This window comes from Leptodactylus fuscus, chromosome 1 (genome assembly GCF_031893055.1).
Source record: "Leptodactylus fuscus isolate aLepFus1 chromosome 1, aLepFus1.hap2, whole genome shotgun sequence".
NCBI lineage: Eukaryota > Metazoa > Chordata > Amphibia > Anura > Leptodactylidae > Leptodactylus > Leptodactylus fuscus.
Window position 1 is genome coordinate 253,011,677 of NC_134265.1, and position 27,851 is coordinate 253,039,527.

Here is a 27,851-nt window from a genome sequence, read left to right on the forward strand (position 1 = left end):
CACAGAAGGGTGCTGCCGCTAGGACATGTCGAAGAAAGAAAGGACAAGTCGCTTCTTTTCTCCGCTAGCAGCAGCCCGCCGCTAGTGGAGAAAAGAAGCCCGGCGGTGTGCATAGACCACCATTGTAAAGGGGCAGATTTTGAAGCGAAATCCGCTCTCAAAATCCGCCCCTTTGTTCACGTGTGAACGAGCCCTAAGACTGGAGTTCTATATACAAGTCTTAATAAAGTCTCCAGCTGGCGTGAGATGTGCCTGAAATATTAAGAGGACGAATTCATGTGCACTCATGTGCTAAAATTGAAAATTATACCAGACAGTAACTATGGTAGATTTCAGGTATAACTCATGCCAGCTTTTTGGCGTCTGGTATAGTAAATTTGTTGGGCTAAGGCCCACTTTGGTCTCCTCCCACTTTTGTAAAAATTGGTAAGCATAGTGCAGGAACAACAAAAAATAAATAAATGGCCGTGTGCTAAAAAAAAAAGTGTCAGTAAACTGGTGTAGTTGGGTTAGTAAATTCCCCAATGAGTAGGTAAAATAATTACAGGATGGTTTTCTTGTAGAAACATGCACTTTTATCCCAAAAGAAATAAGACCCTACAGAGGAGTGGTTCCCCGGCTTTACTTCGGACCCTCTCCCTAGAGCAGACCTGGGCAAAGTCCGGCCGCGGGCCATATCCGGCCCTCAGACTGATTCAGACCGACCCGCACAGCTTGACTAGGGAGGCGTGTCTAGGGGGTGTGTCTTAGTGCCGGCAGAAGATGGAGACATGTGGTGTGTGTCATAAGGTACTGAGAGATGTAAGGTGAGATGCAGGGTGGAGAGAGTGTGTGTGTGTCTATCTGTGTCTATATATATATATATATATATATGTGTGTGTGTGTGTGTGTGTGTGTGTGTGTGTGTGTGTGTGTGTGTGTGTGTGTGTGTGTGTGTGTGTGTGTGTGTGTGTGTGTGTGTGTGTGTGTGTGTGTGTGTGTGTGTGTGTCTGTCTGTCTATAGGTGTCTGTCTGTTTGTATGTGTGTGTCTATATCTGTCTGTCTGTCTGTCTGTCTGTGTCTGTCTGTCTGTGTGTCTCAGTAACCTAGGGGCAGAGATGGAAAGGGAATGTTATACTAGGGCAGAGATGGCAGATGGGGGGGGTATGAAACTGGGGGAGAGATGGAAGAGGGACATGAAATGGGGCAAATAAAGGGGGATATGAAACTGAGGGAGAAATGGAGGGGGGGACATGAAACTGGGGGGAGATGAAGAGGGCACTTAAACTGGGGGAACATTAAACTGGGGACAACTGGAGGGGGCATTAAACCGTGGAGGAAGCTGTAGGGGGACCTGTCTGCCTCTAGTTGCCCCCAGTTTAATGTCACCCTCCAGATACCCCTACGGTTTAATGACTGCTTCCAGCTTCCCATTTTAATGTCCCCCTCTAGTTGCCCCCAGTTTCATGTCCTGCTCCAGCTGTCAATTTATTGCCCCCCTTCAACTACCCCCACTGTTTAATGTCCCCCTCCAGCTGTCCCAGCTTCATGTCACCTCTAGTTTCCGCCAGTATAAACTGGGGCACCAGGAGAGGGACTTAATACTGTGGGGCAGTTGGAAGGGAACATTATAATGTGGGGGCATATAATGTACGGGTGACTGTAGGAGGATTATACTTTGTGGGGGCACATGGAAAGATGATTGGGAATGGGCGGAGTCAACGTAGAAGTGGGTGGAGCTAAATTTGCCATGGCCCCTGCTCTAGAGTATTCAAAAAATAAAATTCTCTAGCTATTGCCCTCTTATTCACCCAAATTACACACAGTATGATGGCCTCCTCAGTGCCCTCACCCATAGTATATTGTCCAGGGAGCCAGCAACATCAACACTCAGCACCTGCAGGTGAGAAGCAGTACAGTGAGTAATGAACCCAGTTCACTGCTCACTCCTTGGGATGCCCATAAGGCCATTGAGCATCTCCATCAATAGTGATGAATGCACTCACAACTCCTTCAGAGGTTTCTATATAACCACCTAAGCAATCACAACCCTCAGTTTGAGAACCAGTGACCATCATGAATCCTGTCTGAAAGCTCTTAAGCCATTGTTTATTTTCATGTAAAATACACTGGTTTAAGACATCTTTATCGGTACTTACTTTTCTAATGTCATCTAAAGTGTTGATTTCTGGAGATAAGCCACCATGTACACATAGGAACTGTTGGTTCATCAGAGCAGCCAGAGGAAGGCAATCAAAGGCATCCATGCAGGCATCATACACTCTTTCTGAATACTTGATTTTACCTTTTAATGATAGAAAGGAACTACATATTAAAAACCAATATTAAACAGTCACAAAAATTATGTGAAAAACAAGGCTATTTATGGAAAAATCATGTAAGTAGTAAAAAAGAAAATAAATATACTGATAATATCTTGGTGTCTGTTCTTATAATTAACATTTGGTAAATCTTTACTTATTAGTGTAGTGTAATGATATATCATGTCACTTTCCCTTCAATCCATTTATCAAAAAAAAAAAAAAAAGCAAAATCTATCTAGGTAGATATATCGTGTTTGCCTGTTCAATCCCACAGAAATTTGGACTCCTATGACAACCAATCAAATCACACGTCATACATTTGTGTCAAAAATAACTCCACTGCAAAAATCAGTAAGTTTTTTTTGGTTTTTAAGTGGAGAAAAAACACACTAATATATTATCTAAAACAATCTGATATTAAACACATTTTACATGCCTGTCCTATACAAAGTCCAACAGAGAAATGTAATGCTCAAGAAAGACAAGTCTATTCACCAAGAGACAAACATGGATGATCACTTCATATAGATCAGGGGTGCACAACCAGGCAATGGCAGTCTATGCCGCTCGCAAGCATCTGCTCATAGATTAAGTTGTTAAGGTTTATGGATTTTCTGATAGCAGGGCAGATGAGTACAAAAGGCAAGGCACATTATCACTAGGATCAGGACATATCACCAGAATGGTGGTCACTTGACCTATGTGAATTATTCCAAAACAGACTACATAAAAGGTCAGAAACTCACAAACTACAAGGTGGAGTATTAATGAGAGAGAAGGGGAACACCGTTCTCCTGATAGCTGGGTGTCCTGGAATCAAAGTCAACAACTATCAGACACCCAGGACTTGATATAAGCTGATCTAGGTTCTATATGTAGATTGGACTCGACAGCTGGTTTTCAAAGTGTCTACATAGTTTGGACGGTCCTATACGTAACTTAGTTAAGTCATCCGTTGCTTAGCCCATGCCTATAACAAGCAAAATACACTATTCAACATCCTTGCTGTATCTTGCATATACTGTTCTTGTTTTCGTGTTCCAGTGAACTCCTCTAGTTGCTCATCTCTCGTATATTTGAAATTGTAAAAACTCAATAAAATATGATTAAACAAAAAAGACACCCAGGACATATACTCTAGATTAGGGATTCTCAACCTTTTCAAGTCAAGTACAGATGGACAGTCTGACTCCCTTAGTCAATGTGGTTTAAAGGGGGCTCTATCATTAAAAACCCTGATTTTTAATGAAATTTTCAAATTAACAGTAAACAAACAAACCAGGGTAAAGATTACTGCCAGAGCCGGAAATGGAGGATAAAACACATATTAGATCAACAAAACCAAACCAAAGTTGCAATAAGAACCGATGCAAAAAGGAAAAATTGACAAGAGACAAAGACAGGGAGACACAAGGAGGAGGAAGGAAGGGAATCAGAGACCACGGGTAGCACAATACAAGTCCCAGGGTGCCCAAACCGCTCAAAACTTCTCAACTGTATTGTTTAGAGAAGCCGTGAGGAATTCCAAGCATCTAACATCTTTAATACGAGCTAAACGGAAGGAAATCAGAGGGGGAAAAGTCATTTTTAACTAAGCACATCCCTGCATAGCCTTAGAAAGGCTATTCCACACATACCTTTTGTATGTAAATCACCTCAGTGGATTTTGAATAAGCCAGTTTTTATTCATGTGCTTAGGTCAATTAGGCTCTCGGTGCACCCCGGAAGTCTCATCATGCACCCTCTGCCTATTCTTTCCTATGTAGCCTGTGCTGCTGCTGATAACTCAGCTTACTGTTTGCACACACATAAGAGATAATAGCAGAGACGAGTGCTGCTGGGAACTTCCTGTGCTGGCTGGAAGCTAATTAGCATATGAATAAAAACAGGCTCATTCAAAAGTCATTGAGGCAATTTACATACTAAAGGTAGGCGTGGAATAGCCTTTCTAAAGCCTATGCAGGTATGTGCTTTTCCCAATGATAGAGCCCCTTTAAGTGTTCTACAGAGCTCAATGGTCCTAGAAGCAGAATGTGGACAAAAACCAGGTACATGTGATCTTTTCACATGTACCTATGACATCGCAGAAGTGTCTAAAATAGTTTCCTATGGGCAAAAGTCATATCTGATATACCATGTCATAATAATAAAAATAAATATTTGTTAAACTGATCATATTACACACATGGAAGTTAACTGTGGCAGAAAGTTCACCATACTGACTGTGTGTGATGTGAACATAGCCTTCAACAGACAAGCAACAAAGTAAGAAAACATAACTCCAATGTGCAATGTAACTCCTCCTTTATCCAATATTGAAATGGGTCAACAAGTGATAACTTATTACTATGCGGTATACTTACATTCTTGCTTGAAGGTAAAATACTCTGTTAGATGTCTACATTCATGATTCCCACGGAGTAAAAACAGAGTTTTGGGATATAGAATTTTCAAGGCCCACAAGTACAACACACACTGAAAGAAAAACAAAAAAATAAAAAATTCAGTGAATAATAGCTGAAGAAGCAACTGTGGACAGCTCAGTTACAGCTACACTATAAAGTGACTTATCTGACAAAGAAGTGGAGGTAAACTGCTGTTTGTTTCTGAGAGCAGCCAGCAAAATATATAAAATAGTGCATAGTGGAAAAACTTTATTTATGCAGTATTTAGAATTACTACAAATCAGTAATGCTTTAAAAAAAAAAAAAAAAAAAAAAAAAAAAACCCACACAACTCAGACTTGTACACTAGGTTAATTAATAGAGATGAGCGAACACTAAAATGTTCGAGGTTCGAAATTCGATTCGAACAGCCGCTCACTGTTCGAGTGTTCGAATGGGTTTCGAACCCCATTATAGTCTATGGGGAACATAAACTCGTTAAGGGGGAAACCCAAATTCGTGTCTGGAGGGTCACCAAGTCCACTATGACACCCCAGGAAATGATACCAACACCCTGGAATGACACTGGGACAGCAGGGGAAGCATGTCTGGGGGCATAAAAGTCACTTTATTTCATGGAAATCCCTGTCAGTTTGCGATTTTCGCAAGCTAACTTTTCCCCATAGAAATGCATTGGCCAGTGCTGATTGGCCAGAGTACGGAACTCGACCAATCAGCGCTGGCTCTGCTGGAGGAGGCGGAGTCTAAGATCGCTCCACACCAGTCTCCATTCAGGTCCGACCTTAGACTCCGCCTCCTCCGGCAGAGCCAGCGCTGATTGGCCGAAGGCTGGCCAATGCATTCCTATGCGAATGCAGACTTAGCAGTGCTGAGTCAGTTTTGCTCAACTACACATCTGATGCACACTCGGCACTGCTACATCAGATGTAGCAATCTGATGTAGCAGAGCCGAGGGTGCACTAGAACCCCTGTGCAAACTCAGTTCACGCTAATAGAATGCATTGGCCAGCGCTGATTGGCCAATGCATTCTATTAGCCCGATGAAGTAGAGCTGAATGTGTGTGCTAAGCACACACATTCAGCACTGCTTCATCACGCCAATACAATGCATTAGCCAGTGCTGATTGGCCAGAGTACGGAATTCGGCCAATCAGCGCTGGCCAATGCATTCTATTAGCCCGATGAAGTAGAGCTGAATGTGTGTGCTAAGCACACACATTCAGCACTGCTTCATCACGCCAATACAATGCATTAGCCAGTGCTGATTGGCCAGAGTACGGAATTCGGCCAATCAGCGCTGGCTCTGCTGGAGGAGGCGGAGTCTAAGATCGCTCCACACCAGTCTCCATTCAGGTCCGACCTTAGACTCCGCCTCCTCTGGCAGAGCCAGCGCTGATTGGCCGAAGGCTGGCCAATGCATTCCTATGCGAATGCAGACTTAGCAGTGCTGAGTCAGTTTTGCTCAACTACACATCTGATGCACACTCGGCACTGCTACATCAGATGTAGCAATCTGATGTAGCGGAGCCGAGGGTGCACTAGAACCCCTGTGCAAACTCAGTTCACGCTAATAGAATGCATTGGCCAGCGCTGATTGGCCAATGCATTCTATTAGCCCGATGAAGTAGAGCTGAATGTGTGTGCTAAGCACACACATTCAGCACTGCTTCATCATGCCAATACAATGCATTAGCCAGTGCTGATTGGCCAGAGTACGGAATTCGGCCAATCAGCGCTGGCTCTGCTGGAGGAGGCGGAGTCTAAGATCGCTCCACACCAGTCTCCATTCAGGTCCGACCTTAGACTCCGCCTCCTCCGGCAGAGCCAGCGCTGATTGGCCGAAGGCTGGCCAATGCATTCCTATGCGAATGCAGACTTAGCAGTGCTGAGTCAGTTTTGCTCAACTACACATCTGATGCACACTCGGCACTGCTACATCAGATGTAGCAATCTGATGTAGCGGAGCCGAGGGTGCACTAGAACCCCTGTGCAAACTCAGTTCACGCTAATAGAATGCATTGGCCAGCGCTGATTGGCCAATGCATTCTATTAGCCCGATGAAGTAGAGCTGAATGTGTGTGCTAAGCGCACACACATTCAGCACTGCTTCATCACGCCAATACAATGCATTAGCCAGTGCTGATTGGCCAGAGTACGGAATTCGGCCAATCAGCGCTGGCTCTGCTGGAGGAGGCGGAGTCTAAGGTCGGACCTGAATGGAGACTGGTGTGGAGCGATCTTAGACTCCGCCTCCTCCAGCAGAGCCAGCGCTGATTGGCCGAATTCCGTACTCTGGCCAATCAGCACTGGCTAATGCATTGTATTGGCGTGATGAAGCAGTGCTGAATGTGTGTGCTTAGCACACACATTCAGCTCTACTTCATCGGGCTAATAGAATGCATTGGCCAGCGCTGATTGGCCGAATTCCGTACTCTGGCCAATCAGTGCTGGCCAATGCATTCTATTAGCTTGATGAAGCAGAGTGTGCACAAGGGTTCAAGCGCACCCTCGGCTCTGATGTAGCAGAGCCGAGGCTGCACAAGGGTTCAAGCGCACCCTCGGCTCTGATGCTTCATCAAGCTAATAGAATGCATTGGCCAGCGCTGATTGGCCAATGTATTCTATTAGCCTGATGAAGTAGAGCTGAATGTGTGTGCTAAGCACACACATTCAGCTCTACTTCATCGGGCTAATAGAATGCATTGGCCAGCGCTGATTGGCCAGAGTACGGAACTCGACCAATCAGCGCTGGCTCTGCTGGAGGAGGCGGAGTCTAAGATCGCTCCACACCAGTCTCCATTCAGGTCCGACCTTAGACTCCGCCTCCTCCAGCAGAGCCAGCGCTGATTGGCCGAATTCCGTACTCTGGCCAATCAGCACTGGCTAATGCATTGTATTGGCGTGATGAAGCAGTGCTGAATGTGTGTGCTTAGCACACACATTCAGCTCTACTTCATCGGTCTAATAGAATGCATTGGTCAATCAGCGCTGGCCAATGCATTCTATTAGCGTGAACTGAGTTTGCACAGGGGTTCTAGTGCACCCTCGGCTCTGCTACATCAGATTGCTACATCTGATGTAGCAGTGCCGAGTGTGCATCAGATGTGTAGTTGAGCAAAACTGACTCAGCACTGCTAAGTCTGCATTCGCATAGGAATGCATTGGCCAGCCTTCGGCCAATCAGCGCTGGCTCTGCCGGAGGAGGCGGAGTCTAAGGTCGGACCTGAATGGAGACTGGTGTGGAGCGATCTTAGACTCCGCCTCCTCCAGCAGAGCCAGCGCTGATTGGTCGAGTTCCGTACTCTGGCCAATCAGCGCTGGCCAATGCATTCTATTAGCCCGATGAAGTAGAGCTGAATGTGTGTGCTTAGCACACACATTCAGCTCTACTTCATCAGGCTAATAGAATACATTGGCCAATCAGCGCTGGCCAATGCATTCTATTAGCTTGATGAAGCAGAGTGTGCACAAGGGTTCAAGCGCACCCTCGGCTCTGATGTAGCAGAGCTGAGGGTGCACAAGGGTTCAAGTGCACCCTCGGCTCTCCTACATCAGAGCCGAGGGTGCGCTTGAACCCTTGTGCAGCCTCGGCTCTGCTACATCAGAGCCGAGGGTGCGCTTGAACCCTTGTGCACACTCTGCTTCATCAAGCTAATAGAGTGCATTGGCCAGCGCTGATTGGCCGAATTCCGTACTCTGGCCAATCAGCGCTGGCCAATGCATCCCTATGGGAAAAAGTTTATCTCACAAAAATCATAATTACACACCCGATAGAGCCCCAAAAAGTTATTTTTAATAACATTCCCCCCTAAATAAAGGTTATCCCTAGCTATCCCTGCCTGTACAGCTATCCCTGTCTCATAGTCACAAAGTTCACATTCTCATATGACCCGGATTTGAAATCCACTATTCGTCTAAAATGGAGGTCACCTGATTTCGGCAGCCAATGACTTTTTCCAATTTTTTTCAATGCCCCCAGTGTCGTAGTTCCTGTCCCACCTCCCCTGCGCTGTTATTGGTGCAAAAAAGGCGCCAGGGAAGGTGGGAGGGGAATCGAATTTTGGCGCACTTTACCACGTGGTGTTCGATTCGATTCGAACATGGCGAACACCCTGATATCCGATCGAACATGTGTTCGATAGAACACTGTTCGCTCATCTCTATTAATTAACACTAGCATTACTTATTTATCTTAATATCATCTTTATTTGTTCAAGTGCATAATAGAAGGTGTGTACAAAAATGTACATTTATGTTCATCATACAATGGCAAGAACAATGCACATTCATGCTGCACATACATTCACTGAGAAGGAGTGTGTGTGTGTGTGTGTGTGTATATATATATATATATATATATATATATATATATATATATGCAAAAGTGTATACACTGATAGGTGAACAATTTTCAAAAACTGGATAAAAATACAATAAATTGATTAAAAAATATATATATATAAAAAAGGGAAACAAGTATAAAGGCTAGGTTCACATCTAAGTTGTGGTCTCCAAAACATTCTGGTTTACGTTCCTTGGGTCTGCTTGGGGACTCGAAAAACAGAAAACTCAATCCGCTTAAAAAGCAGTTACCAATAATGGAGTCAACAGGGTTTACACCCAAAAAAATGTGGAAAATTTGGAGATAAAATCTCTGCTTGAAGGACTTTTCACTTTGCATTTTTCAAGCAGATTCGGGTACAGAAACCCCAAACCCTGTCGGGTTCAGTATAAAAAAAAGATAAAAAGTCAGCTGTCTTGAATATTGTACACTTGTGAATAATCTTTTGTACTGTAAAGCAACAGAAAAGGCCTTATAATTAGAGATGAGCGAACACTAAAATGTTCGAGGTTCGAAATTCGATTCGAACAGCCGCTCACTGTTCGAGTGTTCGAATGGGTTTCGAACCCCATTATAGTCTATGGGGAACATAAACTCGTTAAGGGGGAAACCCAAATTCGTGTCTGGAGGGTCACCAAGTCCACTATGACACCCCAGGAAATGATACCAACACCCTGGAATGACACTGGGACAGCAGGGGAAGCATGTCTGGGGGCATAAAAGTCACTTTATTTCATGGAAATCCCTGTCAGTTTGCGATTTTCGCAAGCTAACTTTTCCCCATAGAAATGCATTGGCCAGTGCTGATTGGCCAGAGTACGGAACTCGACCAATCAGCGCTGGCTCTGCTGGAGGAGGCGGAGTCTAAGATCGCTCCACACCAGTCTCCATTCAGGTCCGACCTTAGACTCCGCCTCCTCCGGCAGAGCCAGCGCTGATTGGCCGAAGGCTGGCCAATGCATTCCTATGCGAATGCAGAGACTTAGCAGTGCTGAGTCAGTTTTGCTCAACTACACATCTGATGCACACTCGGCACTGCTACATCAGATGTAGCAATCTGATGTAGCAGAGCCGAGGGTGCACTAGAACCCCTGTGCAAACTCAGTTCACGCTAATAGAATGCATTGGCCAGCGCTGATTGGCCAATGCATTCTATTAGCCCGATGAAGTAGAGCTGAATGTGTGTGCTAAGCACACACATTCAGCACTGCTTCATCACGCCAATACAATGCATTAGCCAGTGCTGATTGGCCAGAGTACGGAATTCGGCCAATCAGCGCTGGCTCTGCTGGAGGAGGCGGAGTCTAAGGTCGGACCTGAATGGAGACTGGTGTGGAGCGATCTTAGACTCCGCCTCCTCCAGCAGAGCCAGCGCTGATTGGCCGAATTCCGTACTCTGGCCAATCAGCGCTGGCCAATGCATTCTATTAGCTTGATGAAGCAGAGTGTGCACAAGGGTTCAAGCGCACCCTCGGCTCTGATGTAGCAGAGCCGAGGGTGCACAAGGGTTCAAGTGCACCCTCGGCTCTCCTACATCAGAGCCGAGGGTGCGCTTGAACCCTTGTGCAGCCTCAGCTCTGCTACATCAGAGCCGAGGGTGCGCTTGAACCCTTGTGCACACTCTGCTTCATCAAGCTAATAGAATGCATTGGCCAGCACTGATTGGCCAGAGTACGGAATTCGGCCAATCAGCGCTGGCCAATGCATCCCTATGGGAAAAAGTTTATCTCACAAAAATCACAATTACACACCCGATAGAGCCCCAAAAAGTTATTTTTAATAACATTCCCCCCTAAATAAAGGTTATCCCTAGCTATCCCTGACTGTACAGCTATCCCTGTCTCATAGTCACAAAGTTCACATTCTCATATGACCCGGATTTGAAATCCACTATTCGTCTAAAATGGAGGTCACCTGATTTCGGCAGCCAATGACTTTTTCCAATTTTTTTCAATGCCCCCAGTGTCGTAGTTCCTGTCCCACCTCCCCTGCGCTATTATTGGTGCAAAAAAGGGGCCAGGGAAGGTGGGAGGGGAATCGAATTTTGGCGCACTTTACCACGCGGTGTTCGATTCGATTCGAACATGGCGAACACCCTGATATCCGATCGAACATGTGTTCGATAGAACACTGTTCGCTCATCTCTACTTATAATACTTTCCAGATTGATGGGCACAAATAAGTGTTTCTCTAAGATCATTGCTAATGTTTTTCCTTATTGGCGCTGTGTTAGCATACACCTAAATGTTTCAGACCAGGAAACTGCCAAAACTTCTGCTTTTTTTTATAGGACACATTTTTTGATGATCAATTACTCAAAGGCAGCTGGTTAGTATTCTGACTCTTATTTCCTTTGGAAGCAGAAAGGCTGTACTATTTTTTTCATTCACTGCTTAGGCATAGTTTTTATTAAATAATTAATGATCTGGTGTAGTTTGTCATGTGTTGTTCATCTGATGCTGTGTTTTATTAATTATAAGACCTTCTAAAGGCCAGATATCCTTTTAAATATGGCTTCCTGACAAATCCAGTGTGTGGTGAAACGCACGTCGGGGTTGCGTTTTTTACACCCCATTTCTTGCGACTTCTATGCATGTTTGCTTTACTTTGGTTCATTGAACAACATGAATTCAGGTATTCACTTCATGCATAGACTGTTCTATTGTAGTTGATTACATTTACTAGGCCTTTATATACTTATTTACAGGATCACTATGACATTACCTTTATATGTGGCCTATTTATGTCTTTATCTCTCTAGATTATAAAAATATTATAAAAATGAATTTCTGTCTGTCTGTTCTCTATTGCAAACCAAACGACTTTACCAATCTTTACCAAATTTGGTACAGAGATACTTCAGGTATCCAGGAAGGGTTAAGACAAGACTCCAACTCGCTCGGACGTACCGTTGCTGAGATACAGCATTCCAAACACAATGCCCCCCCCCTAGACATTACAAACCTGCAAGTCTTTCACTCATATTCCAACTGCAATACACATGGTCACAAGCACAATACAACACTAACATCCAAACTGAGATACACGCATCAGAGCATTAGATACACAGATCAGCACACAGTATCACATGCCAGAGGATTAGATACACGCGTCTGCACACAGTCCCACACACCAGAGCAGGGGTAGGGAACGTACGGCTCTCCAGCTGTTGCAAAACTACAACTCCCAGCATGCATACTTGCTCTGCTGTTCTTGGAACTCCCATCAAAGTAAATGGAGCATGTTGGGAGTTGTAGTTTTACAGCAGCTGGAGAGCCGAAGGTTCCCTATCCCTTCACCAGAGGATTAAATACGCGCTTCTGCACACAGTTCCACACACTGAAGGATTAAATACGTGTGCCTGAGCACGGTTCCACATGCCGAAGGATTAAATACACACGTCAGCACACAGTATCACACGCCAGAGGATTAGATACACATGTCTGCACACAGTCCCACACACCAGAGGATTAAATACGCTCTTCTGCACACAGTTCCACACACTGAAGGAATAGATACGTGCGCCTGCGCACGGTTCCACATGCCAAAGGATTGGATACGCGCATCTGCACACAGTTCCACACACCAGAGCATAAGATAAGCACGTCTGCACACAGTACCACATGCCGTAGGATTAGATACGCGCGTCTACACACAGTTCCACAATCCAGAGGATTAAATACGTGCGTCTGCACACAGTTGTCCACACCATAGGATTAGATACACATGTCTGCACACAGTACCACATGCCATAGGATTAGATACGCGCATCTACACACAGTTCCATACGCTGTAGGATTAGATACGTGCCTCTTCACACAATACCACACAGGGGAGGATTAGATACGCATGTCTGCACACAGTATCACACTTTGGAGGATTAGATACATGTCTCTGCACATAGTACCACAAGCCAGAGAATTAAATACATGTCTCAGCACACAGTACCACACAGGAGAGGATTAGATACGCACATCTGCAGACAGTATCACACGCCAGAGGATTAGATACGCACGTCTGCACACATTACCACATGCCGTAGGATTAGATATGTGTGTCTACTCATCGTTCCACACGCCGTAGGATTAGATACGTGCCTCTTCACACAATACCATACAGGGGAGGATTAGATACGTGCGTCTGCACACAGTACCACACGACCGAGGGTTAGATATGTGCGTCTGCACACAGTACCAAATGACCGAGGGTTAGATATGCACGTCTGCACACAGTTCCACACGCTGAAGGATTAGATACGTGTGTCTGCACAAAGTACCACACGGGGGAGGATTAGATACACACCTCTTCACAAAATACCACACAGGGGAGGATTAGCTACACACATCTGCACACAGTTCAACACGCCAGAGGATTAGATACGCATGTCTTCACACAGTACCACCGCCAGAGGATTAGAAACGCACATCTGCACACAGTACCACATGCCGTAGTATTAGATACGCGCGTCTGCACAGTTTCACACGCCGGAGGATTAGATATGCATGTCTGCACACAGTACCATATGCCGGGGGATTGGATACATGTGTCTGCACACAGTACCACATGCCAAAGAATTGGATACGCACATCTGTACACAGTTCCACACACCAGAGGATTAGATAAGCATGTCTGCACACAGTACCACATGCCCTAGGATTAGATACACGCGTGTACACACAGTTCCACACTCCAGAGGATTAAATATGTGCGTATGCACACAGTTGTACACACCATAGGATTAGATAAACACATCTGCACACAGTACCACATGCCAAAGGATTGGATAAGTACATCTGCACACGATTCCACACGCCAGAGGATTAGAAACGCACATCTGCACACAGTGCCACATGCCATAGTATTAGATACGCGCATCTTCACACAGTATCACATACTGGAGGATTAGATATGCGCGTCTGCACACAGTACCATACGCCGGGGGATTGGATACATGCGTCTGCACACAGAATCACATGCCAGAGGATTGGATACGCACATCTGCACACAGTTCCACACACCAGAGGATTAGATAAGCACAACTGCACACAGTACCACATGCCGTAGGATTAGATACATGCATCTGCTTACAGTTCCACATGCCAGAGGATTAGATACGCGCGTCTGCACACAGTTGTACACGCCATAGGATTAGATACGCGTGTCTTCACACAGTACCACATGCCTTAGGATTAGATACGCGTGTCTACACACAGTTCCACACGCCGTAGGATTAGAGGCCACTACACAAACATAAAATGTTTTATACCCGTGCGAAGCCGGGTCCTCCTGCTAGTGCTATATATTTGTATCTTTCCATCATCTGTTCATGCAGAGTTTCTCATTGGGGTGTGGTTTAAGTAGTTTGGTCAGGTTTTCTGTGACCTTAGGCTGTATTTTCACCTTATGTGTACCATTTATTGTGATTAGACTTATTGCTATTCTGTACTAATAAAGTTAAATATTTTTATAATAATTTTTCTTTGCCATACATTTTTTGATTGGCTGTTGATATCCTTTTAAATATGTCCTGATACGAAAAACCATAGAATTAGAAGAAGGAGCTTTTTGTTTTTCCTCATGAGTGTAGGTGACTCTCTGAGACCTGGTTGTGGTTACATATAATAAGAGGCAGGTATTGAAATACATGCATTATTTGGCTTGTTTTTTTCGTTTTAAGTGGTTCAAAACATATTAAATTATTACTATAACGTAATTACTTCAATGCTAAAGTATCCTCTGTCAACGTAGTCTCCCAAGAAGAGGTAACGTGTGTTGGCAGGTGATCCACCCACTTCAAACAACTTCATCAGGTCGAAGAACTGTCCATGGATATCCCCACAAACTAGAAAAAAAAAGAAAAATATATTGATTATTGCACACGCTACTGTATAATTGCAATTGAAGTCAATAAAAACAAAGAGGCTAACATATGTACAACAGTGACACTGGTGGAATGCTGGAAAGATAGTATATAAGGAATAAAAAAGAAACAAAAAAAACGTTGTTAATTACTTTTTATTAATGCATACTTCCAGTTATAAACAACTTTGTATAAATGAAAAGTATACATTAATACAAAAATGTTTGTAATATATATTATTAAAGGGATTCTATCATTAAAAACCTTTTTTTCTGTGGATAACATGTCGGAATAGCCTTTAGAAAGGCTATTCGTCTCTTACCTTTAGATGTGATCTCCGCCGTGCCGTTCCTTAGAAATACCGGTTTTTACCGGTATGTAAATTAGTTCTCTGGCAGCGATGGGGGCGGGCCTCAGCGCTGAAAATGCGATAGGGCGTCCCCACCGCTGCCCGAGAACAGGATCCTGCGCCGCCTCTATCTTCTGCTGGATCCTCCCCTTCTTTCTGTCGGCTCTGAAACTAGTAGAGCCAACTGCGCATGCAAGCAATTGCGGCCTCGGAACTATGGCTGCGCATGCGCAGTCGGCTCTACTAGTGTCCCACTGGCAGGAGCCAACTGCGTAGGCGTCCGAAGTGATGCCGAAAAAAGACGAAGAAGGAAGGGGAGGATCCAGCAGAAGATGGAGGAGTTGCTGGAGCCGGTTTTCGAGCAGCAGTGGGGACGCCCTCATCGCATTTCCAGCGCTGGGGGACGCCCCCATCGCTGCCAGAGAACTAATTAGCATACCGGTAAAAGACGGTATTTCTAAGGAACGGCGCGGCGGCAATCACTTCTAAAGGTAGGAGACGAATAGCCTTTCTAAAGTCTATTTCGACGTGTTATCTAGAAAAAAATTTTTTTTTAATGGTAGAATCCCTCTAAAGAAATAGGTTCTCTCCATTTTTCAGGCAGAGCTACTGTCTTTATTATTATTAACATTCTATATTAGTTTATGAGTAGGGAAGGAGGGATAAAGAAGTTTCTGTGGAGCATTATACCATGTAGAGACACTGTGGAGGATTATACGGTGTAGAGACAATGGGGAGCATTGTACTGTGTAGAGACAGTGTGGAACATTATACAGTGTAGAGACACTGTGGGGCATTATTCCGAGTAGGTACAATGTGGAGCATTATAAAGTGTGGAGACACTGTGGAGCATTATACTGTGTAGAGACAATGAAGCATTATAAAGTGTGGAGACACTGTGGAGCATTATATCGTGTGGAGACACTGTGGAGCATTATATCGTGTGGAGACACTGTGGAGCATTATATCCTGTGGAGACACTGTGGAGCATTATATCATGTGGAGACACTGTGGAGCATTATATCCTGTGGAGACACTGTGGAGCATTATATCGTGTGGAGACACTGTGGAGCATTATATCGTGTGGAGACACTGTGGAGCATTATATCGTGTGGAGACACTGTGGAACATTATATCGTGTGGAGACACTGTGGAACATTATATCGTGTGGAGACACTGTGGAGCATTATAAAGTGTGGAGACACTGTGGAGCATTATAAAGTGTGGAGACACTGTGGAGCATTATATCGTGTGGAGATACTGTGGAGCATTATAAAGTGTGGAGATACTGTGGAACATTATAAAGTGTAGAGACACTGCAGCATTATAAAGTGTGGAGACACTGTGGAGCATTATATTGTGTGAAGACACTGTGGAGCATTAAATCGTGTGGAAACACTGTGGAGCATTATATCATGTGGAGACACTGTGGAGCATTATAAAGTGTGGAGACACTGTGGAACATTATATTGTGTGGAGACACTGTGGAGCATTATATCGTGTGGAGACACTGTAGAGCATTATATCATGTGGATACACACTGGAGCATTATATTGTGTGGAGACACTGTGGAGCATTATATCGTGTGGAGACACTGTAGAGCATTATATCATGTGGATACACACTGGAGCATTATAAAGTGTGGAGACACTGTGGAGCATTATACCGTGTAGAGACAAGATAAGATATGTTGGGGAGGGTGGCCCACAAATTTTGTCAGCATGGGGCCACAAAATTCCTGTTCACTGAATAGAATAAAAAGCAGAATACGGTGCTAAAACACAGAATAAGAGGAAGATTACAATAGAATAGAAGTCAGAATTTATTTTTCAAATGCAGCTTATGGTGGAGGGGGTTCCCCAGCAAATTCTCATCCAAAAGTAGGTCCCACCTTCAGAAAGTTTAGGAGAAATTGACAATCATGATTTATCTTTTTGTCTAATATCTAAGAATTGCTATCTATCTGAGACACCACAAGCAAATATTTCCAGCATTCTAATAGAGAATTTCCTCTTTTTAACCAGTCTTCTTACTCTGCCGCATTAACCAGATTAGGTCATCAACAACGGAAGGTAAGTGAAAGAAGCTTTCAGTGTTTTGATAACAGCTACCCCAAGTGACTCCTGAAAACAATTAGTGCATGCAGACAAAAATCTAAGCACACTGCAATAAACCGCCTTATGTGAGTTGAAAGCCCTTAAAAGGCCACAGGGAATATTAGGCAGAACAGCAGCAGAAATGTGCACATTTACTGGGCTTTCAACATAGCCATCTCATGTTTAATACACAACTGCATTCTGGTGAGAACTGTCATGACCTATTCTCCCTCTTAGACAGGGCTTACTCTGCATCTCTTGGGCTGTAGTTTAATAATGTCATGAAATCAAGATATTGTACGGTTTTTAGCATGATATCTTAGGAGCTATACAGAAAAACCTACCTAGGCATACCTGAGATAAAATAAGTGTGTATATTGAGGTTGGACACTTAATTGCAATCCGCTCAATTAATGGATATGAACTTGCTCACTGTCAATTTAAATTATTTTGTATACATCCCAATCTGTCTCACACGGACATTGACTAAAGGATATGTAACCGTATACCATACAGTCACGATTGCTGATTTGTGAATAACCAAAGCCAAAGTTCAATGGTGTCGTATTAAAAAAAAAAAAAATTGCTCAGTAAAATGTGATTGTAATTTAGGTCATAATCGCTCAACCCTAGTACATAAAGCCCGTATGGACGTGATCTCAAACATCTCCTAAGGTCAGTGTGGGTATATATTAAGAGTCACAAGTTGCAGACCGCAGTTCTAAGGTTATAATTACACATATATTCCCTTTGCGTGCTTACAAACGTACATACAATATCCCATTCTTCAGTACATCTGCCTAGTTTAAATGTACAACATACCATGAAAAACTTTTAAGGTGGACTCTCAACTGCAAGTAAAGTAAATGCCAAAGCTAGTGCACCAGGTTATCGCTGCTTGTCAAGAGAGATTAAACATGTTTTTTGCTGACAATCAAAATAACTGATGAACCTTGTGATAAGCAGCTTAGGTTCTTCAAATGATCAACTTCCATCAGCCTGTATATGTGGAAGCAAGTATTTCCCAAGAAGAGCTTTAAGAACGTGTCCAGACTCTCTTGTTTGATATAGAACAGCTACCAAGAAACAGAAAGGCATGATGAAGGCATAACTCCTCAAACTTCCAGATGAGTCGCTGTCATACAAGGTTGTTCCTGTTCAGTGTGGGAAGTTATGTGGTTAAAAGGTGCTATGTACCACCCCACTATGTGCAAGGATTTCTGCAGGTGGAATGTTACTTATCTTGCTTTGGCTGCAGCTACAAACCAGCAGCTTAATCTACAATAACAAACATACACACAGTAAAGAAAAGTATAGGAACAACTTGACACATTGTAGGAGGAGCTGAACACGGCGATATAATCGTTTTATATGTGAAAATGTTCAAGGCAAATTGAATTTTGCTCATTTAAATCTATGAACATTTTGATCTTAGGATAGGTCATCAATTTGAAAATCAGCATTTTAATAAATGACCCACAGCCACCAGAGGGAGCTAAGGACAAAAACAAGAAATATGTTAATATATTTTATTACAGAAAAATGCTCCTTTTCACTTTCTAGTGCCTTTTTTTGCTTCCTTCTTACCTCCTGCACTAATCACTCATTCTCAATTTACAGAGTTGCTGGAGGGAGATGCATGGAATGGCTGCAGCATCTAGTAAGTGTTTTACCTTACTGAAGTGCTGACTTTACAATTACACTGTCCAGCACAACTGTATAATGGCCTCTAAACTGCTGCTGTATGAATGGTCTAGAACAGCAGGATCTCTTCTTATGTGTGCAAGGTATGGAAGACATCCTATCAGTTAGTCTCTACTCCCTCTTAAACTCAGCTGACAAAAGAGCAAAAATTGCTAAAATAAATGCCAGATACAAGTCAACTAATGGACAGAAACGACTTATTCTAAACGCACAAGACAGCTTATCGTGTAAAGTCACCCAAATGTCTAGTTAGGTTTAAAAGAGACATACTTATTTCTGAATCCAACAAACAATAAGTTATGTAAGTAAGTTACCTCTAGGAGATAACTTTGCCCTATTAACAACAACTTTGCCCCACACTTTTTGTAATGTACCTTGTGTGCCACATTTAACTTAAGCAATGGTCAAAAGTCACACTCAAGTCATTACATTAAACGGTGTAATATCCCAACGAACAGCTTTCACTCTTGTAGTCTTACTAACCCCTGAACTGGAAGAGGATGCACCTCATCTATGACAAATTGCATGACTCTTCACAAATGTGGCATGCTCCACTGTTATGTGTGCCTACAATGAACATCTATGTAAGTTCAGAGTTTTGGGCTGGATCAGATTACCCTGCGCTCTATGCTCCATTGCCATGTCCCCTTTTCTGGGTGGCACAGAATAGAGACTAAAATTTGCAATTTTTAATGGCTTGTACACTAGAAACTGGCACACAATTCATAATAAATCTGCTGGATCATAGTGACCATCTTAGCCAGCCATTGGTTTTTGTTCTAAATGACGACTGTGAGATAACCCCCTTTACATGTGATGAGGCAAGACATTATAAAACTATGCATATGCAAATAGAGTTCAATGTGGAGCTGACATACTGTAAAAGTGTCTTGGGTGCCTATGAATGGTTTACAATATAGTCAAAATGAATGTATTTTATCAGCTGCATATTACTATAACTCACGATTGAGCTTGACTTTCTAACTCTGCAAAACTACGCACAATTAAAAAGATAGAGTCAAGGTATGTTTCTTGTACGTCACTAAACACCTGGAGATCTTACACAATGCAATTCCAGCTAATCAGACTAGAGCAAATGATGAACAGACTGCTTCATTCTAATGCAACATTACCATATAAACTACTGTCATAGCACAAAGTCCTGGGCTCAGCATAGCAGCAGATGGCAGACAAGCCTTCGCACAGGGAGACAGAAGCTCTAAAAGGCAAATTGCGCTTCTGCTATTGTACATGCTTTTATATTTAGCACTTGATTTTATGGTGTTTTTTGCAGACAGTACCTACTCTTATATCTGTTATACTCACAGGATACAGCTTCAAGTAACTTGCTTGGTAGAGGCCAAATTCCATCTATTAGATCCAGTGTCATATTTACCCCAATATGGTTTATTCTAGCTATAGTAAATACCAGCACAAAATGAGCCATATCGGATTACATCAAAAGTCGATTTTGTAATTGGAAACAATAGAAAAGTTGTTTTGTTGTTTGTTTGTTTGTTTTTTTTTACCACATTTAACCCTTCCTGTGACATTATGGCAGATGTTGAGGCTTAACAGGACCTGCGAGGCGGACACCAGGGCTGAATCAGCCACGGAATCCACCTGAAGAAACGACAGCTCGCTTCTTTTTTCCGTGAGCGGCTGAAAAATGTAAGAACTCTATTGTGAGGGGGTGGATTCTAAGGTGGATTCAGCATCAAAATCTGCCCCCTCTTTCCCCGTGTGAACGAGCCTTACTGTACTTGTAGTATATAAGCGCCATATGGTTAATAGACAACTTCTCCATAGCATGTCATTATTTAACATATCAAACACTGACACAAATTGGTTCATATTCAGCAATCAGTTTAGCAAATAATGCTGCCCCCTAACTTTTGTGTTCATAATCACCGTTTTGTTACAAAGGTACTAAATAGAAAAAGTCATGCTGTATTTAGAGTAATGAAAACTGTATGTAAGGAATATGCAAACAAGACTTCATTAGTGAAAAGGTGAAAACTTGCTCATAAGTGCTACCTTTTGGAAGGTAGCTCCCTATAGATTAATTTATGGTGTTAAAGAAACATAAGGGTATAATCTAGAAATAATAGCCATGCCAGAATAACTCCTCCAAAAGGAAGACAGTCCCATCCACATTGAGATTGTTACCTCTCATCAGTACGAAGCAGGGTGCTGGCTGGCTATGTGAGAGGTCTTGCTGTGTATAAGAAGTGGTAGCAAGTTCCTCTTTCTCACCAATGACATCTTATTTGCATATTATTTACCCAGAATTCTTAGCAGGGCATGCATCGCCCTAATGAAATACATTACCCTTTCAAAATGTGCAACATACAAGCAGTCGGATATCACTTTTTCATACAAATCTCAAAAATGTCCTTATAAGGCACAGTTTTAAAAGATACTATATGTTGATTACCTACAGCTTCCACTAGAGGGAGCTTAGGAACTTACTGCAATAGCTCCCTCTAGTGGTGGCGCCAAGTAGTCAACTTACAATCTTAACTCTCCGTAGGGGGATTTGGAGCCTTTTAACAAAAAACAAACGCAGGGACCAACTTCAACTATGTATACAAGTAAATAAAAAATGTGGCCAAAATAACAGCTTGACCACTCTGAAATTAAAAAAAAAATTAAGTGGAGAGGATTTTTATTTATTGTTGTTGCAAAGACAATATGCTTTTTTTCCTTTCAGAATTTGATTGTCTTGGCTAAAGATTATCTATCTATCTATCTATCTATCTATCTATCGGCTCACTAAAAACACTATATAAAAAGATGAATAAAAAAACGCATGAAAATCCTGAGAACGCAAAAGAATATATCTGATAGATACCCAATTTATTCTGGAAAAAGCGTTAGGAAATCTTTTAAGGACATAAATTTATTACTGCTGATTTGGTATAAGATTTCACGATCGTCTTACAGTGGCACGAAGATGGTATTTCTCTCTGCTCTTTACTGTATTTTGATACAACACATAAGTGGGACCATTTACAACAATGAAGCATTCAGCAATGATATCACAACAAAGAGAAAAGCTTCTAATGACCAGCAATGAGATGTTTATTAGGTGCAGAGGAGAAATGCTCTAATGGAAAATGCACATCGAACCTTAATGGGAAAGAAGTTTTTGTGTCTGAACATCATCATTAGGAGAGGATAATGACATTTTAAAACGCTCTGAGAACTAATGTGATGGACTGCGTTCGCTGGAATACTTGCAGACTCATCACAAAAAGCATTTCACAAAGTAGTTGAGGGCTTTCTGAAGCCAGCTGAAAGATAACCAATATGAACACACATTTTAATAAATCCACTGCTGATGAGAAGCAGGATTTTCCAGCAAGCTGTAGTCAAGATGACTTTACTAACACTGGATGTAGGGAATACCATAGGGCAAATAGAAAAGAAAAAGAATAAAAAATCTAAAAATGTTACTGAGCAGATTATGTCTAAGGCAAGGATTCACAGTCTCTCCTAAGCAGGGTGGAGCGATTAATAGTGGTGATATATATATTTGTAAGAAGCATTTCAAGGTCCTGGAGTGGCCTAGCCAGTCTCCAGATCTCAACCCTATAGAAAACCTTTGGAGGGAGTTGAAAGTCCGTATTGCCAAGCGACAGCCCCAAAACATCACTGCTCTAGAGGAGATCTGCATGGAGGAATGGGCCAACATACCAACAACAGTGTGTGCCAACCTTGTGAAGACTTACAGAAAACGTTTGACCTCTGTCATTGCCAACAAAGGATATATAACAAAGTATTGAGATGAAATTTTGTTACTGACCAAATACTTATTTTCCACCATAATTTGCAAATAAATTCTTACAAAATCAGACAATGTGATTTTCAGGATTTGTTTTCTCATTTTGTCTCTCATAGTTGAGGTCTACCTATGATGTAAATTACAGACGTCTCTCATCTTTTTAAGTGGTAGAACTTGCACTATTGGTGACTGACTAAATACTTTTTTGCCCCACTGTATGTATATATATATATATATATATATATATATATATATATATATATATATATATTTATCTTTATATATTGTCAGGTAATATATTTAACCAACCTGACAAGTTCACATAGCTGTACATATAATAATATTACCAGCTCACAAATGACTTCAAGGATTCTTGAGAATTACTGCAGATGTGAGGGTGTGACAATCTACTATAGTTGTTAACTGTTAAAGGTACTGCAAGTTATTTTTTTCTATTCTAAAGATCTAAAAATGCAAACATATGAACACAAAAAACTTTATATAATTTCTACTGCATTGTTAATGACATAGGCCATACAAATACTCCTTCTTGACCACCACAGATCTATCATTGACCACCTATCCAGAGCGGTTATACCCCTGGAAGAAAGATATTATTGGAATGGCTTAGATGTTCAAACTAATACTGAATTGTTGAAACTAAATTGCTGAACAGAAAAGTAGAGTCTATACAAACCGCTCTACGCAAGTCCACTTATTCTCTAGTGTGGACATACACAGAGTAACTATCAACTAATGGTAACGGACTTTCAGAGTTTATACTAGAGTGAAGAAGACCAGATGGTGTCCAGACAGGACCAAAATATTCCTAAGGCTGGCCATACACATTATATAGGTGTTGACTAATCCCTAAGCCATTACTTAAAATCCTCTCATATACATACGTACTTGACTCGTGGTTGGGATCAAAAGCCCTCTTACATATGACAATGTCACAATTTCTAAATAAATTGGTGTCTTCCTCATAAATATGATCATACACTGTGCTGTTTATGATAAGCACAACATGAAGACCCCCTGTAGTACATATACCAAAGCCTTTTAACCTAGAGCCTAAAATTTGGCTCTGGTATGGAATTTTCTATAGTTCTAGTACATATAAAATAACTTTGGTGAATACAGCAGATGCAGTGTTGTATGCGTAGAAGACATTGCATCCACATTTCTTAACTACTATGATATTTATTCAGAGGTATCTCCTAATTTATGTCACCAATCTCATACATCACGATAGGTGTGTTTATAATTGCAAATACAGATGAGGTCAAGTTATTTCCTCGATTTTGATGAAGAAACAGACTGCAAAGGATGAAACTGCAGGAGAAAAACTGGACATGGCTGACACTGGATTTTCGAGAACATAAAGACTTGGCCAAATAAATGTGTTTTCAGCTTGCCATATTGACATGCATGATTATCGGTGGATGCTTATCCTTTACAGAGAATTCAGAAGACTCATGTCTCATGCTGTTAACAAAAGAAAGCCATTTATACTACCTCCTTACCACACCAGACATTATACGATTTCATTTCCACTGTGTGCTTTCTCAGCTTCTATTCTCCCAGCTCTGTTCAATCTCTGCTTTATTTCTTTTCTTGTAACCAAATTCTTATTTCATATGCTAGCTTATACGGTGGAAACCAGGACAAGGAAAGGGATGGTTTAGCTTTCTGCAGATGCATTGTGGAGTCAAATGAGGACATAGCTGCAGTTCAGTAGCGCTAGATGTAAAATCCTACAGTTAAATTGCAGTGAACTGTGCGACAAGCTTGCTATGGCACAGTACATCTATAATGATTTTATTGTGCTTTGCCTATATTGAAAAGGTTTCAACGACATTCATATAAATCCTCCAGAGATCCTACAATCCAATTAACAGATTCCCATAGACACACAGAATAGACAAAATCATGTGCAAAACGGAATTCAGTTTCTGCCTGCAGAAAGGATCTGCTTTTTCACAAAATACTACTATGTTGAGATATTGAGGCTTCTCCCTGCTGTCTTCTGAGTGTTATCATTGAACAGAGATGAGAGAATAGCACACAGATAGATATAGCAGATTCACATCAGTCACTATGTGTGGGTTTCCATATGTCTACAAGAAAGCTTACAGATTGAGGCCAGTTTCACAGTAGCGCTATATAGAAGCATTTTTGAGAATTACTACTGCAACCTAGCCACAGGTCTAGCGGCTCAAATAAATAGCATTAAAAATGTGTCTATTCTGAGCAATTGTGAACCAAGCAGAAGCTCTTTTGTACATAGCAAAGCTATGTAGTGTTTCAAGCGGTTGTCTGGGATAAAATTCAATTTCTAGACCAAGCTAAGAATCCCTCCCCGCGCCTAACTTCTAACGTACTTGCAAAATATGTATAGGCAAAAGAAGAGCTTCACACAGATGTATGTGCCAACCAATTAAATGTATTTATTGGTAGAGCTTAGTGGAGCTCCACTAAGCTCTACCAATAAATACATTTAATTGGTTGGCACATACATCTGTGTGAAGCTCTTCTTTTGCCTATTGATACGGGGTGGGACCCTAGCTTCTACACTGGGACAAAGTCTGTATCCCTGGAAAAATGCAAAATATGTATATTTACCTAGATTGCCAGGGTGGTCATATGAGCCGGCCCCACAGAAGGAAGTAATCTCCCGTGCCCAGAAGATCCAGACAGGAAGACAGGCAAGTATGATGAGGTGAGGGGGTGGGTTGAGTCATTAGTTGGGAAGGACTAGTAGTGGGCAGGCTAGCTAGGGAAACAGGGAGGGGTGTGAGTGAGTGAGAGAAGGAAAGGGAGTGAGTGAGAAGGGGAGCTAGTGTGAGTCAGCTCTGATTGAAGTGAAATGTATCATAGTAATTGTAGGAGAAAAGAACAGAAAGCTACCCATGTAAACAAATGCAGAGTATGCCAGGAGTTCCTTGTGAAACCTAGAAAGCACTCAAGACACTGCTAAAGAGGTATTTGGTTGCACTAATTAACTTATTAATGGCACTACCTAACCTATTTGTAAAAAAAATAATTTGTTTGCCCAGGAAACCCCTTTAAGCATATAGAAGCCAATATCACCTACGCTTAAAGAGAGTCTACATCAACAAAACGGTCACTAAATCAATTATATTCAGTTGTAGGACTGGTTAGAGGAATAGTGAAAACACCTTTGTTGTGCCACAGTGCAATCTTGCTGCTGAGAAAAACAACTTTAACTCCAGGATCTTTAACTCCATTAACAGCGCTGCAACGGCATATAGGCTTTCTCCAGAGGATATAATATCCATACAGTGTTATTAGTCACGTTGTGTGCCTCATTGCCTGACTGACTGACCATGGCTGTAGTCAGTCAGGTGGTTGGAAAACACAGGAGTCAGTGTCGGAGGTAGTGATTTGTCCTACTGACTCCACAGCCTTGATACTGACAATGGAGCAAAGCTACTGTACATACAGGATCCGATGGAGCAAGGCACCTATTCTCTCTCCAATCTGTACACAATCTAAAAAAGTTACAGTCACTGGTATAAAGCAAATATAGTATATGTGGTAGTGTAACTTGTGTAAACTACACTAAAAATGGATTATATACACTCACCGGTCACTTTATTAGGTACACCATGCTAGTAATGGGTTGGACCCCCTTTTGCCTTCAGAACTGCCTCAATTCTTCGTGGCATAGATTCAACAAGGTGCTGGAAGAATTCCTCAGAGATTTTGGTCCATATTGACATGATGGCATCACACAGTTGCCGCAGATTTGTCGGCTGTACATCCATGATGCGAATCTCCCGTTCCACCACATCCCAAAGATTGGATTGAGATCTGGTGACTGTGGAGGCCACTGGAGTACAGTGAACTCATTGTCATGTTCAAGAAACCAGTCTGAGATGATTCCAGCTTTATGACATGGCATTGCATTATCCTGCTGAAAGTAGCCATCAGATGTTGGGTACATTGTGGTCATAAAGGGATGGACATGGTCAGCAACAATACTCAGGTAGGCTTTGGCATTGCAACGATGCTCAATTGGTACCAAGGGGCCCAAAGAGTGCCAAGAAAATATTCCCCACACCATGACACCACCACCACCAGCCTGAACCGTTGATACAAGGCAGGATGGATCCATGCTTTCATGTTGTTGACGCCAAATTCTGACCCTACCATCCAAATGTCGCAGCAGAAATCGAGACTCATCAGACCAGGCAACGTTTTTCCAATCTTCAATTGTCCAATTTCGATGAGCTTGTGCAAATTGTAGCCTCAGTTTCCTGTTCTTAGCTGAAAGTAGTGGCACCCGGTGTGGTCTTCTGCTGCTGTAGCCCATCTGCCTCAAAGTTCGACGTACTGTGCGTTCAGAGATGCTCTTCTGGCTACCTTGGTTGTAACGGGTGGCTATTTGAGTCACTGTTGCCTTTCTATCAGCTCGAACCAGTCTGGCCATTCTCCTCTGACCTCTGGCATCAACAACATTTCCGCCCACAGAACTGCCGCTCACTGGATGTTTTTTCTTTTTCGGACCATTCTCTGTAAACCCTAGAGATGGTTGTGCGTGAAAATCCCAGTAGATCAGCAGTTTCTGAAATACTCAGACCAGCCCTTCTGGCGCCAACAACCATGCCACGTTCAAAGGCACTCAAATCACCTTTCTTCCCCATACTGATGCTCGGTTTGAACTGCAGGAGATTGTCTTGACCATGTCTACATGCCTAAATGCACTGAGTTGCCGCCATGTGATTGGCTGATTAGAAATTAAGTGTTAACGAGCAGTTGGACAGGTGTACCTAATAAAGTGGCCGGTGAGTGTATATTTTTATTTTCACACAATATATTTTGCCTGTAGAATTTCCATCATGTAAATTACCAAAATGAACTAAAATATCCCAAGAATAAGATATACCAAAAACATCATATTATTGTTTGCGATTAAGAATGAAGAAATGTATAAAAAGTTTTATTTGTGAAGGAGATAAGCCATTCTTCTTAAAAGGT

At 42.3% G+C, this 27,851-nt stretch overlaps 1 protein-coding gene across 5 annotated transcripts in view; it reads right to left on the reverse strand.

Moving 5' to 3' along the window:
- The window catches only part of PPP3CA (protein phosphatase 3 catalytic subunit alpha), a 166,057-nt gene that overhangs the window by 44,761 nt on the left and 93,445 nt on the right, over positions 1-27,851 (reverse strand). For all 5 annotated transcript variants that reach the window (XM_075285715.1, XM_075285708.1, XM_075285732.1 and 2 more), the window contains exons 3-5: positions 14,769-14,893; positions 4,668-4,779; positions 2,140-2,285 (exon numbers count right to left, since the gene is read on the reverse strand). In XM_075285715.1, the coding sequence (XP_075141816.1) occupies positions 2,140-2,285; positions 4,668-4,779; positions 14,769-14,893 (383 nt within the window). The remainder of the gene's footprint in view (positions 1-2,139; positions 2,286-4,667; positions 4,780-14,768; positions 14,894-27,851) is intronic.